We start from the raw sequence: 14,930 nt of genomic DNA, 5'->3' as shown, positions 1-14,930 counted from the left end.
TAAGTTGGCTGATCAGAACCCCTGTTGGAACTTCCACTCATCCCAACTCCCGCCAGCACTTCCACTCATTCCAACTCCCCACCAGGACTGCCACTCATCCCAACTCTCCGCCAAAACTGCCACTCATGCCAATTCCCTGCCAGAACTGACACTCATCCCAACCCCCCCCCCCCCCCCACCAAGGAGTAAGAGAAGGAATAAAAATAGAGAATACATGGAAGGGAGAGAAGAGGAAAAGAGGGGTAGGAACAAAGAAAAGGGGAGAGAAAGAACAAGAAAGATGGCTAGAGAGATGGATGGGGGAAAAAAACAAGAAATTAGCATAGAGGGAGCTAAAAGGGAAAGAAAGGAGAACAAAAAGAAAGAGAGGTACATCTCATAATGTATCATAAGGGAATTAAATACTGTACGAGTGGAAGGGACACAGGGAGCGCTAAATGTCTGTGGGTTAGGGGTGCAAATTACTTGTCTTGCCTCGGGTGCTGACAACCCACGCTACAATAATTTTACTGTTAGTGGTCCCCACAACTTGGGAAATGTTATCAAGGGGTCACGGCCCTAGATAGGTTGAGAACCACTGCTTTAGAGGGTTGTAGAACAAATACTTGCCAAATTACAGGAGTGGGATATAACTAAACCACTGGAGAGATCCACTTCCCAGGGTATCTCCCTTACTTGTAGTACCAATGGTGTCTGATATCTGGAATCATGTGCCTCATGTGCTAATGAAGCAATAATCAACACAAGGCATCCAATTCTCCCTATTGTATATTCTGCATGACAGGAGCAATGGTTTTACATTTATTGATGATTACTACAAATAGCAAATAACTCACAAGGCCGTGTATTGTCAAAAAACCTATTTGTCCAGGGGATGGTAAAAATAAAAATATTTTGGTGCTAGAGTCTCAGCAAAACCCATAGAAGAAGTGTGTAGTATTCTTGGTTTATTGAATTACAGCGCTGAGTGTATTCCAGATATGACAACTGAAACAATTAACTTGCTGTTAATTCCACTGTTCCATGGAAGTTGGATGCTTCTAAACAGCTAACTGTTTAATGAATTAAATAGACCATTTTTTTTGCCACAATTCTAGCTTATTTTAACTGTGTTGCACTGACACAAATTATTGTTGATGTGAGCCCTGTGGGTTTAGGTGCAATCTGATTTAGTAGGCAGAGCACATACTGCTGTGGAGAAAAAGTCCACACCAAAAAAAGGCGTGAGCTGATTTATTTAGAAAGGAAAGACTTTGCACATTTTTTCATCGACTTGATTTTGAAATTGCGATGGATTAAACGTAGTTGGGGGTAATATACTCTCCTCATTCTAAAACCTCTACCAGGATTGAGCGGCAGGTTCATCATCTTATATCAGTTCAAATAAAGTAAAATACAGATCTTGACCTAGAAATGCAGCAGATGCACTACAAAAAGTTTTAACCTCTAATTATTTAGATTTAGATTACATAACACCATAGTAGGAGAATTTTTTGATAATGCAGTAACCATACCTAGGAGGTAATAGGAACTATTTCCAACTTAGAGATTACAGTGGGCGAGCTTCTTAGTTGGCCGAGAGCTTTCCTCACACCCCTTATGACAGCGGTGGGCTAAATCACAAAACACTGGTGCTGTCACTTGGAATTTTTCCCTCCTGGCGGTCTAATGGGGCAGTAATAGAGCCAAGAGAATGTAAGTACTCATTGCCAGGGAGGGGAGAAGTCAAATGGATCTGTAGCTTTGGTCTGCATGGGTGAAGCACAGGTTCACTTTAAAGCATATGTAGACTGGGTGCAGCATGGAGTGGCTGTAATAACACACACACTCCAACTGTGATGAAAGAACTTTTATTGAAATAATGCAAGACAATTCAGAATAAACCCAGTGGAAAGAAAGCACAACTGGGGACACTTATGGTTCCAACAGCATGCAGATAGCAGGCTTCAGCCGAGCTGACAGTGCCTCTTAGGAGGGGCAGAATGCGGACTGGCCGTCTAATGCCCCAAAGAGAAGATGTCCTGTGAAGTTGCAAGTTACGCTTTCCCTTCCCTGCTGCTAGTTCTGTCCCTACCAGGCTGGGAACCTGTCCCCACTCTGCCTGACCCAAGATGGCTACTAGAATCACATCGGGTGGCAGCATCCAATTGGATAGCTTCCCCATTGACCCAGTAAATCATGAATGAACCAGGTTCCTCCAGATTTCCTCTCTGACTGTGGTGTCACGGAGGACGAGCGCCACTTACAGTGTAGAAAGTAGACTGCACCTGCCTACACATATCCAAATCCATACATAAAAATGTAATATATTAAAATATATATTATTAATATTATGTTCACCTAGTAGTCCTACTAAGAACACCCTGGGTGGCTACATTTACTTCTTTACTGCATCTGTGGAGGTAACTATGGTTCCCACCAAGGCTGGATTACTGATGCATAATATTATGTTCATCTACATTAAATGGAGGATGATTAGTAATTTACATAGGAAAGATTTTTTTTCCTTTGGTACAGATCACAGGAAAGAACAAGGACAATGCATTTCTGGCTAGATCGACAAAGACGTTTGTACTTGCCAAAACTGTTCTTCAGCATGCAAAAATAAAACAAATGCAGCCACCACATACAGTAAAGGACTGGTAAACTGCTACAGTATAGATTACATTTTTGTTATTTGGTTAAGACATGCTTCTAGAAAGTAGAGCTTTAGTAATTGTTTTGGGCAGTACTGTGCTTCAGTACTCATGCCAGTTGTGTGATTGGTGTGGTGTTCAGTGGGACGTTGATCAGTTTGAGCCTGGCTGGATAATAAAGATGCCTGTGTCATACACTACATCCCCAAGGATTATATTTGTGATTACTTGTAGCTGATCAAACTTCAGTATCATGATAGATGTATCAGTATTAGAACATGTAGGGAGTTTGAGGTCACATCAGGAGAATAAATTAGAGGCGTTGATGTTTGCCTTTATGTATTTACCTAGCTACCCGCTGTATGCAATCACTTATGTTTTGAGAACAAAGTCTTTATGGCATAAAGCTGGCACCCTAGGATACTTTGGGCTGTTCTCCATCAAAAAGCAGACATACATTTATAAAGAGCAGAGTAAAGCAGACACTAATAATAATTAGTGCTGTTTTATAGCTTTTGTCTGAGATCTTTTTTTTGTGTTACTTCAGTCATCACATATTTAATATTAAACAAAAGTTTCACTGTTATTTATCTAGCTCTTGCTAAACCCTTCATGTTTGTATTAGTAATGCTTATCCACCAAGGGCTGCTGCAATGACCTTGCATCGACTTTGCTTAAAAGTAGTTTGCAATACAAACAGTGCAGATCCACTTTCATCTTCTGCTTTACATATACATGTGCCTTTTGCTACATTTATAATTCCTGTCAATACATTTACTGTCTCTGAAGTCTGTCAAAATAAAATACAAAAAAATTGCTGAATTTAAGTATCTATTGAAATGTGTTCAGGATAACCACGGTAGCATTGTAAGATTAAAGTGGACTTTAATTTACTGACTTTAGTGACTTTATATTATTTTATACTAAGTGGATGCATTCTAAATAATGACAATATCTTGCAGGTATTTATTCATTTTTACAGAGACTACAGTACTCCCCTTGAGAACACCTTTGTCTTATTGTTTTTTCTCCAGAAGGAAGAGGCCATCTTTGTTCAGACAGTATCCAACGTCTACTTCCTAGACTGAGATGCTGGCTCAGAAATGACCTTTACAGGTTTGTAAAGTAAGAGGAAGGTCAATTTAAAAGCTATGCTACATATGTAATTATGCCACTGAAAACATTTAATCAGGACTTCAATTATCACTAGTAAATGTAAGCAGCAATAAAGTGATTTGTCTGTGGTTCAGGCTTCAAGCGTATGACGCCATGGGAAAGCGTAAGTGGAAGATTAGGGATTTTGCTGTACGTATGTTATTCACCAGTGGGAGAGCTGAACATATGGTTCTAGGATGTAAATTTGCACTATTCCTATCAAAAACTAGTCACTATGAGTATCCTCTGGGTTTCTTTCCTACAGTTTTTCACAGACTGGAAAAAACATGCTTTATTGCCATCGAGTTTAAAGAACCTTTGGCGTACTGTATAATTTTAAAGTGATGCTGAATTTTTCTCATACATAGAAGGTTCATTTCATAGGAATTCCCATGAGCAAGCATTATGTACTTTCCTTCCCCATGCTTCACCATGGCCACAATCTAATAAACTGCCTGAAAACCCTGCGTACTGTATGTTTTAACTTGCTAAGCTAACCGAATCCTTTACAGTGCTATGGACAGTTCCTCTACCATTAATGACAGTATTAGAGAATTAAATGGCAGGGAAAGTACCACATGTTGCCCTTTAACCAGCTCATGGTAATAAAGGCTGAGCAATGGCTCCACTCTGAAAAGTCAACCTATTACTTTGGTAAGTATGGGCAACAGTGCGACCTGTTTTTTAGTGGTGCACGGGCATCGCCCCCCCCCCCCATCCATGTATCCGGCCCCCTAATCTACATGTGGGGCACCGAAAGCATAGATTCCAATGTTTGTTTTTCTTATTGTAGCAGGTGATTACAGCCAGAGACACTAAAAGGCTTCAAAAAAGGGTGGGCTCAGGGTGCAGAGCACAGCCAGTTGTGTGACAATAGCGAATTCATTTTTACAATTGTCACACTGATTTTCCTCCTGGCCAATCAGGAAGTGGGTCCTGTGACCCATCAACCAGTTGGCTGAAAGGACAGGCGATCCAATTGGCCACCTAGGAAGAGAAGGGAGGAGACGCACGGCCACCATGAGGAGATGCACGAGAAGCCGCCGCCCGGAGGGAAGGGCTGCCTGCTTGATGAGGTAAGTGTGGTAAGGAACCAGCTGAGATTCGAACTATTAGTGGGCAGGCTGAATGCACCAAGTTGGTCGATCGATCGATCAATCAACTTGGGTACAACCAGCCTGCTAGATTTACTTTACAATTATCGCAAGTGGCTGCTAGCGATAATCACTGTGTTCTCCCGGCAGGGACGGCTTCCCCTGGCCTCCCATTTGCTCCGTGTATGACCAGCCTTGGATTTTATCGTGGTAAAGCATGTTCAGATCTAAATTGTATTTATTTCTAATACCTTTTTTGAAGTAAGAATAAAGATTTAGGTAAAGAGCAGTGACATGTTTCTTGTCTCCAGTGGCCATATAAAAGAACTTGTGTGCAGGGGGATGAAGATGAGTATTGCAAAGAGAATGCAAGATGGGCCAGACAGTAACCCAACATAGTGGGATGACTATCCAGGAGGAAGCAAGAGGAAAGACCTCCTGTGTCCAACAGTGTACTGAGTTAATGTGCATTGAATTGACTGACACTCTTCACTTTATATAAATGCCCTCCAGAAGCTGACCTTCTGAGTAAAGAAATCACCACTCCATCATAGGTTAAGGAGTAGCCCCACAAGCCAGCCTGTGTAATAACATGATAATTAAATGAAAGAACACTGTAATTGTCTAAGCAAATTCCTTATAAAAATGCAGAGAAATTAGATAATGTATATTAGAAACTGGGTATAACGCTTAATGGGTTGCATGAACACATGCATCCTTTTTTAATGGAATCTTTCCTCAGCTGCTCTTCACGATGCAAAACAAATGCATCCAGTTTATTACAAATCAGCTCAATTTAATGGTTTGACGATAGAAGCGTTTTGATAAAGAGATTTAATCTTCTGACATTTTAATCTTAGTATGGTAATTTCAGCAGCAGTATGGTTATTTGCTTTGTACTTTTGCCTTGCTGAGGTTTTGAGTGTAATTCCTACTGGGGTACTGCATTTATGGAATGCGTATTTTCTGCCCACATTTGCATGGGTGTTTTTCAGGCATTTACCCCACAATTTTATACATATTGATAGGTTATATGACTTTTGACTACTTAAACTAGGTTGTATGTTTCTCTGAAGCAGAGGCAGATATTAACGGTTTCATGTACTCTGCAAGGTTCTGCATAATATGAAAGTTTTATGTAAAATAAGAAAAAAAATAAAATAAAATTACAAAAAGGCACCCAATAACAGCTGCACATGGCCAGATTTCCCAAATAGGCCATTGTGAATAATTCACTGGATGTATTTCTAGGATATGACATCATTAAATACGGCTGAGAGTGAAAATCTTTCCTCTCCCACGCTTCCTCACACATGCAAATTGTCTAATGCCCCGTACACACGATCGGAAATTCCGTGGGGATAAACTCTGACAGATTTTTCTGATTTGTCACACCGAATTCTGACCGTCCAAAACGTGGTGACCTACAACACGACGACGATCCGAGAAAAATTAAGTTCAATGCTTCCCAGCATGTATCGACTTTATTCTGAGAATGCATGTTTTTTTCTCCGTCGGAATTCCATACAGACAAACGGAATTTCCGATAGAATTTTTTTTTCATCGGGAAAAAAGAGAACATGTTCTCTTTCTAAGTCCGTCGGAATTTCCTATGGAAAAACATAGATGGGGCACACACATGGTTGGAATATCCGATGAAAAAATTCCGTCTGACTTTTTCCATCAGAAATTCCGATCGTGTGTACAAGGCATAAGTCTGTCACTGCTTTGGTGATTATATGTACCAATTAGTGTGCATGTAGCCTTAACCAGATTTCGGTTGCACTGCATACTTTTATATACATAGCCTGCTTGAGGACACCAAAGTGCTTCATTGTTAAATTTGTTGCAAATTACTGATTTAAATGAGGAATAATTCTAAAAAGAGTTTCAGCTAATACTGTATATATATTATCTGCAATTGGCTAGCAAAGGAAAACGATCTTATGACATTTCAACAACATTTAAAAAAGAGTCATGTGATGTAAAATTATGTTGGCTGCCATTGCTGATCTCTCCTTATAGAAATGCTAGCTGACATTCTATGAATGGTTCATCAGATATCAAAATTCACTTACCTGTAAGGCTTCAACGTTCGGAAACCATACTTTAAGGCCTCCTCCCACATGCCAAGATTGATGCATGAATCCATGGCTAAGTCAAGAACCTTCAGCTGATGAATATTCTTGTCTGGCAGTCCACTGTTATTGAGCTGCTTCCTAGCCAGATCCGAGGCTTCTTCTCTTTCTGTTAGCATTAAGGATTTGATTTCCCAAGCATGGGCAAACTGAAACACTTTATCCTACTATATAAAATTAATATGACTTTTACTTAAAGGGTTTGTAAAGTCAGAATGTTTTTTATCTTCATGCATTCTATGCATTAAGATAAAAAAGTGAAAAAAAACACACGCTATAGAACTAAAAAATATATGCGAGTTGAAATGAGCTGCTCCCCTCAAAGTGCAGAGTGCTGACTTTAAGTATTGGGGTGTCTTATGATAGGGGGCGCTATAAATATATGTGATTCCTAGTTATGAATAACAGTTTTTTTTTTTATTTAAATAATAATAAAGTGCATAGTGCTGGTGGTAAATATAAACAATTCAACAATATTAATCGTCCTTCAATAATGATAATAACAGTGAATCAAAATATTTCATGAAAACAAAGTCCATGTGTCTTTTGTAGTGGAACTCCAGTCCACACACCGTCCCCAGTGACAAACTTATATTAAATGACCAGATGAGTGTGAGTACTCACAGAACACACATGCTTCCTGATGACGTTGTAAGACGAAACGTACGTGAAGGCGCATCCTGGTCACGTCACTTCCGATCACTTCCGATTTTCCAACATCACGGAGGTGGAACGCACGCCGATCACCAAGCAGAGGCTAGGCGGCTGCAGACCATTTTGTCTGGTGTTTCATGCTGTTATCCTTGGCTCTGGGAAAAAGCACCCAACAATGCAAGCAGCCACTTTGGCATTTGTTTTTATCCAAATTTAAGTAAACTGTGTTATGCTATGATCCCAATTTTATCTATTTTTTAATGACCCACAAAAAAACAAACCTGATTTGACCTTCTTTTTAGCTAAAGAGGTCATGTGTGTCCGGTGAGTAGGCACTTTAGTCACACTCATCGGGTGTTTGTCACTGGTGCTTTGTCATAAGTTTGTCACTGGTGACAGTGTATGGACTGGAGTTCCACTACAAAAGACACATGGACTTTGTTTTGATCAAATATTTTGATTCACTATTATCATAATTAACCACTTAAGGACCGCCGCACGACGATATACGTTGACAAAATGGCACGGCTGGGCACAAGGGCATACATGTACGTCCCCTTTAAGAACACAGCCATGGGTCGCGAGCGTGCCGCCGGCGGCACACTCGCGACGCATTCAGAAGCTTCGTGACCATGCCCACAGGACCCACGGACCCGATCGTCGCCGGTGTCCCGCGATCGGGTCACAGGAGCTGAAGAACGGGGAGAGGTGAGTGTAAACAAACCTTCCCCATTTTTCTCTGTGGCAGTGTCACTGATCATCTGTTCCCTGTCATAGGGAAGGACGATCAGTGACGTCACACGTCCAGACACGCACCCCTACAGTAAGAATCACGCCCTTAGGGCACACTTAACCCCATTAGCGCCCCCTAGTAGTTAACCCCTTCACTGCCATTGTCATTTTTACAGTAATCAGTGCATTTTTATAGTACTTTTCGCTGTGAAAAGGACAATGGTCCCAAATATGTGCCAAAAGTGTCCGATGTGTCGGCCATAATGTTGTAGTCATGAAAAAAATCGCTGATCGCCGCTATTAGTAGTAAAAAAAAATATATTAATAAAAATACCATAAAACTATTCCATATTTTGTAAATGCTATAAATTTTGCGCAAACCAATTGATAAACTCTTATTGTGATTTCTTTTTACCAAAAATATGTAGAAGAATACGTATCAGCCTAAACTGAGGAAAAATATGTTTTTTTATATCTTTTTTGGGGATATTTATTATAGCAAAAAGTTAAAAATATTGATTTTTTTTCAAAATTGTCACTCTATTTTTGTTAATAGCGCAAAAAATAAAAACCGCAGAGGTGATCAAATACCACCAAAAGAAAGCTCTATTTGTGGGAAAAAAAGGACGTCAATTTTGTTTTGGAGCCACGTCGCACGACTGCGCAATTGTCAGTTAAAGTAAAGCAGTGACAAATCGCAAAAAGGGGCCAGGTCCTTTACCTGCATAATGGTCAGTGTCTTAAGCGGTTAAGGGACAATTAATATTGTTGAATTGTTTATAATTAACACCAGCACTATGCACTTTATTTTTATTTAAATACAAAAGGATTGTTATTCCGAACTCAGAATCACATATATTTATAGCGCCCCCTATTAAGATAAAAAAGCCTTCTGTGTGAAACAGCCCGTCTCGGCCCCCTAATAATTACCGGAGCCCCATCTCTGTCCAGCGATGTCCACAAATTAGCCAATCAGAAGAGAGAGAGGAGGTGGGGCAGGGCCGAACCACAGCTACGTGTGTGAATGGACACATGGAGCTGCAGCTCGGCTTGGGTGCCCCCGTAGCAAGCTGCTTGCTGTGGAGGCACTAAACAGGAGGGAGGGTCTAGGAGCACAGAAGAGGCACCCGAGAAGAGGAGGATCTGGCCTACTCTGTGCAAATCCACTGCTCAGGGCAGGTAAGTATAACATGTTTGTTACTTTTATAGAAAAAAAGGAGACAATCACTTTAATGCTGCCCATCATTCAACTCAGAAGGCTGCCAACATTGAGGTGAATTACTAAGGGGGTAGCTTTGGATTCAAGGTAAATATTACAGTGAAAGCTTCACATTTTTAAATTTTACATGTCCTAGGCTAGGGATTGTTTTTTTAAACTTGACTTTAGTGCTAAACCTGAAACTGTAAATGGAATGTACACACGGTTTGGCAACATTCCCTTTCCCATTGCCAATGCCAATGCTTATGTACAGGTATTATATTAGAATACACTGCAGGCTATACAATACAAGTGTGGTTACTGATATATAAAATGTCACCAATAGTAGATGGCTTGCTATCTACTATTGCTCTACATGCTCAAGACTGTATAAAACAGAAGCCTACCACTGCCAAATGTGTCCATCTGTTGTCCCACAGAAGTATTTTGTCCACAAACAGGCATGAGGTTAAATTAAGTCTCAGTGTAAGGGAAGAAAATTGTATAATGTATGTTTACATGGTGTAAATTCTTCAATTTACACAGCTAAAGGCGTGAACTGTTGTCAAATTGTCGGCATAGATATTTTAAACGGTCATCATATTTGTAAGAAAGCCCTCTCACCCCTGTTCAGGGATGTTGTTGCCGTTTAAGCTAGATGGTCTCTTTCACACATTGTGTGAACCGGTTATTCTCTCTCTTCAAGACTGTTCCTTTTCTTTTCCAAGTGGATGTAAACCCAATTCATAAAATTTGAGTATGGCACATAAATCTGAAATGTTTTGTTATCTCTCTTCAAAGCACCATGTCCCATAGCTTTTTCTTGCTGCGTTTTTCTGTTACCAGCCTGACAAGTTCTCTGTCACATATGATAAAAGCATCCAAAGTTTTGTGTTGGGGAGGATGCTATAAATAGATTAGCAGAGCCCTGAACGATACAATGAACAGAGATGAAAGTCTCTACCTATGAGGAGAGGAGATGTGTGCCTTTTCTTCCAATCAAGTTGCTTGGCTGTATACCCAGGCCTCACTGCAGTGCTAACCAAGAGGAAAAAATCTTCTAACACGATGTGCACTTTCTAAACAGTATATAATGATGATCACAGCAGATATACATGTAAAACTTATGTAGGGAGATTTGTTTCATCTCTGTGTATCACCTGAGGCTGTTCACTTCACTGGGTATATGTGAGGGTTTACATCCACTTTAAGATGTAAGAAGACAACTGCCAAGTCGTGACCTGTAGAATTTGCCTTCTTATGTTGGGCTATTCATTTGCTGAGATGACATGCAAAGATGTGTACATTGGGGAGACAAAGCAACCTCTGAACAAACAAATGGCCCAGCACAGTAGGACAAATTCTACAAGTTAAGACTGCAGTCTTATAACATAGGTGCAACATTTTAAAACTACACAGAACCTCTTCTAGGGTACCTTGCCGACACTCACTGGAACTGAATTCAACAGAAAGAAGTGGTTTGGAGAATCTATGAATGTCTTCTAGTGTCAACATTACAAAATGAGTCCAGTTGAATGTGACCAACTACTACTAGCTATACCTTGATCTGGAAAAACGAGAACCCTTATTGACATACAGGTGGATGAAATATTTTAATACTGTAGTTCTCAGCCACAGTCCTCCCTTATTATAGACATGTGCTACACTTTAAAGCTACCTGTTAAGCCTCGTACACACGACCGGTTTTCCCATCTGGAAAAACTGCCATGAGAGCTTTTGGCCAGGAAAACTGGCAGTGTGTATGCTCCATCGCAGTTGGAACTGCCGGAAAAAAAAGAGAACCAGCTCTCTTTTAACCCGGCAGTTTTCCTATGGAAAACACTGCGATGGAGCATACACACGGCCAGGATTCCCGACCAAAGCTCTCATGGCAGTTTTCCTGTCGGGAAACCCGGTCATGTGTAGGGGGAAAAAGTTACTGAGCAGGTTCTTGGTTTTCCCCTCTGGATTTTACCGCCGGGAATCCCGTATGTGTGTACGAGGCTTTAGGGTCAAGTGTTATCTGTCTGATATACGTAAAAAGATTATTTGCAAGATTAGAGATTCTTATCAGTAGGATTTCTATCCAAGTATAATGATATTATCACAGCTCCCCCCTGGGCAAACAGATTAGCAGACCCCCGCCAGCTATACAAGGAAACACTTTTGTTGATGGAGATTGTGCAGCAGGTGTTAAGTTGCTGTCAGTTAACTATAGCTGCAGATGTTATATGACAAAAAGGATAAAGCCAAGTGTTCTATGTTCCCTAAGGCCGAATAGTCCACTTTAAATCCAAGTTTGCATAAACCATGTTGACAGCTTAGCCTGCATTTTCTGCTACACAAATGAAAAACACTGAAATAAAAACTTAAATGAATTGTAAACTCTTCTATCTTTACAGCTAAACTCTGGGCAAAGCAACGAGAACACATATAGATGTCTTTGATCCATCACACTAGTCCATGCCTCCATTTAAAAAACAAATATCTATAAATATCCTATTTTGAGCCTCAGAATCATGGTCTGACAAAATACTGCCCACTGTGGCCCGGATTCACAAAGCACTTACGCCGTCATATCTGTGCGCCGTGCCCACAATCTGAGATACACCTAAAAATAGGCTTCCTACGACCGACGTAACTTGCCTACGCCGTCGTGTCGTGGGCGCATATTTACGCTGGGCGCATTTTCCGCTCCCATTGATATTCTATGCACATATGCAAATGAGGAAGATACGCCGATTCACGAACGTAGTTGCGCATAATATACGCGGTTTGCGTAAGTCGTACGTCCGGCGTAAAGTTATTCCCCATATAGGAGGCGCAACTCATGCAAAGGTATGGACCAGGGAACACAAGCTGTTGTATCTTTTGTTGTTTACGTTGTACGTGAATATGACTAGGCGTAGGTTACGTTCACGTCGTAGGTAGTGATTCGACGTATCTTAGGCAGTTGTTTCGACGTGATTCTGAGCATGCGCACTGGGATGCGGCCACGGGATGGCGCATGCGCCGTTCATTTTAAGTACTTCTATGGCGCTTGGCCCATCATTTGCATGGGGTCACGCCTCATTAGCATGGCTCACACCCACTTCCACCTGCGCTGGCTTACGCCGAGGAAACCCAGCGTATCTTTAAGAGCGAGTGGGAGCAAGTGCTTTGTGAATCCAGTGCTTGCCTCTGTGCGCTGCGCCGGCGTAGCGTAAAAGAGATACGCTACGGCAGCATAAATATGCGCCGATGTATGTGAATCCGGGCCTAGATGTATAATTAATGACGTTTAATGACTCTCTAGAATGACAGTTCCTGGTACTCTTTTGAAGCACCGCCATATCTTCATCATAAAAAAAAGTCTGCAACAAATTATTGTCACAAAAATAATAAAAAAACATGGGGGCACTGCATTGGTATTCAGCCCTGGATTGCTAATCTTGGAGACTTTTGCTGTTACATTGCCTGTAAAAAGCACTTTCATTAAAAAATAACATCACTAACTTTAGTGCAGAGAGAGGTGATGGGGTGGAGCTTTACTGCCAATTGGATGTAGACGAAAAGATGCTAGTCTGATCAACAGAAGAATAGTGGTAAGCACTTATCGCAAGGCTAAAAACAGAATGAATTTTGATTGGGCAAAGGATAAAGAATGTTGAATCAAACAGGACATATCATGAAGTGCACGGCAATATCATGTAGTTTCTATTATGCCCAGAATCATGGTAAAGGTTTAATCTAATTTTATACAAAGTACACTTATCCCCCTGCCTGCCTAGCCTAGCTGCCATCCCATCCTAGATGTATACTTACCTGAATCTGACAATCACAACCTTCAGCAATTTCCATAGCATGCACCCTTTATCTTCCTTGCTGCTGGCTGAACCTCTACAGAATAAGCATTTGGAAGTAGTGGTTTATGACCTGCATCTTCAAAGTTGTGAGCCCCTACCCCTATTTCTTCCCTAGCACAGTCAACTTCTAAAGACTTTTAGTAGGAACCCATTTATTCATGCAGTATTTACAAACAGTACAGCCCTATAAATAAGAATGCCCATTAACATTACCTGTAATACAAAGTAATCTAACCCTGACTTTCTGATTTTAGACACAATAGTACTAAGTGTGATGAAAAAAGAAACACTGTTATGCATAAGACTTTGCGATGTCTTTGCAAGTTCATTTGTAAAGGATACTGTCCTGGGAACATAATTGCTCCAGTGCTGTGACTGAATGCTCCATCTCTTTAGAAGACTCGGAATCCCCTGCTAGCATGTCTTCATCCTGTTTCAACAAAAACACAAAATTTAATAGTTTTGGCACAATATGAAATAAGCTTAACTATGCATTTTAATCTTTATACCACTTTTTTGTGATTTAGATCATTCAAAAACGAGAAGACATTTTCAACAATATTTAGAATTAATGTTTGTAACATGCTTCTTTAACCACTTAAGGACCGCCTCCTGCACATATACGTCGGCAGAATGGCACAGCTGGGCACAAGCACGTACAGGTACGTCCTCTTTAAATGCCCAGCCATGTGTCGCGGGCTCGCGCCCGCGACCCGGTCCGAAGCCCTGTGACCGCGGGACCCGCTCGCCGCTGGAGTCCCGTGATCGGTCCCCGGAGCTGAAGAATGGGGAGAGGTATGTGTAAACACAGCTTCCCCGTTCTTCACTGTGGTGCCATCATTGATCGTGTGTTCCCTTTTATATGACGTCACACCTACAGCCACACCCCCCTATAGTTAGAAACACAAATGAGGTCACACTTAACCCCTTCATTGCCCCCTTGTGGTTAACTCCCAAACTGCAATTGTCATTTTCACAGTAAACAATGCATTTTAATGCATTTTTTGCTGTGAAAATGACAATGGTGCCAAAAATGTGTCAAAATTATTCGAAGTGTCCACCATAATGTCGCAGTCATGAAGAAAAATCGATGATCACCGTCATTAGTAGTAAAAAAATAATAATAAAAATTCAATAAAACGATCCCCTATTTTGTAAACGCTATAACTTTTGCGCAAACCAATCGATGAACGCTTATTGCGATTTTTTTTACCAAAAATAGGAAGAAGAATACGTATCGGCCTAAACTGAGGAAAAAAATTTTTTAATATATTTTTGGGGGATATTTATTATAGCAAAAAGTAAAAAATATTGAATTTTTTTCAAAATTGTCGCTCTATTTTTGTTTATAGCACAAAAAATAAAAACCGCAGAGGTGATCAAATACCACCAAAAGAAAGCTCTATTTGTGGGAAAAAAATTACGCCAATTTTGTTTGGGAGCCACGTCACGCGACCGTGCAATTTTCGGTTAAAGCG

The 14,930-nt window shown here is 40.7% G+C and overlaps 1 protein-coding gene across 2 annotated transcripts in view; it reads right to left on the bottom strand.

Annotated features, from left to right (window-relative positions):
* SMYD3 (SET and MYND domain containing 3) overlaps positions 1 to 14,930 on the bottom strand; it is a 702,152-nt gene that overhangs the window by 131,686 nt on the left and 555,536 nt on the right. For both annotated transcript variants that reach the window (XM_040351062.1, XM_040351063.1), the window contains exons 10-11: positions 13,795 to 13,882; positions 6,964 to 7,132 (exon numbers count right to left, since the gene is read on the bottom strand). In XM_040351062.1, the coding sequence (XP_040206996.1) occupies positions 6,964 to 7,132; positions 13,795 to 13,882 (257 nt within the window). The remainder of the gene's footprint in view (positions 1 to 6,963; positions 7,133 to 13,794; positions 13,883 to 14,930) is intronic.

The sequence above is a fragment of the Rana temporaria genome, chromosome 4 (assembly GCF_905171775.1).
Source record: "Rana temporaria chromosome 4, aRanTem1.1, whole genome shotgun sequence".
NCBI lineage: Eukaryota > Metazoa > Chordata > Amphibia > Anura > Ranidae > Rana > Rana temporaria.
Note: the sequence above shows the minus strand (reverse complement) of the source record. Positions and strands in the feature narration are given on the sequence as shown.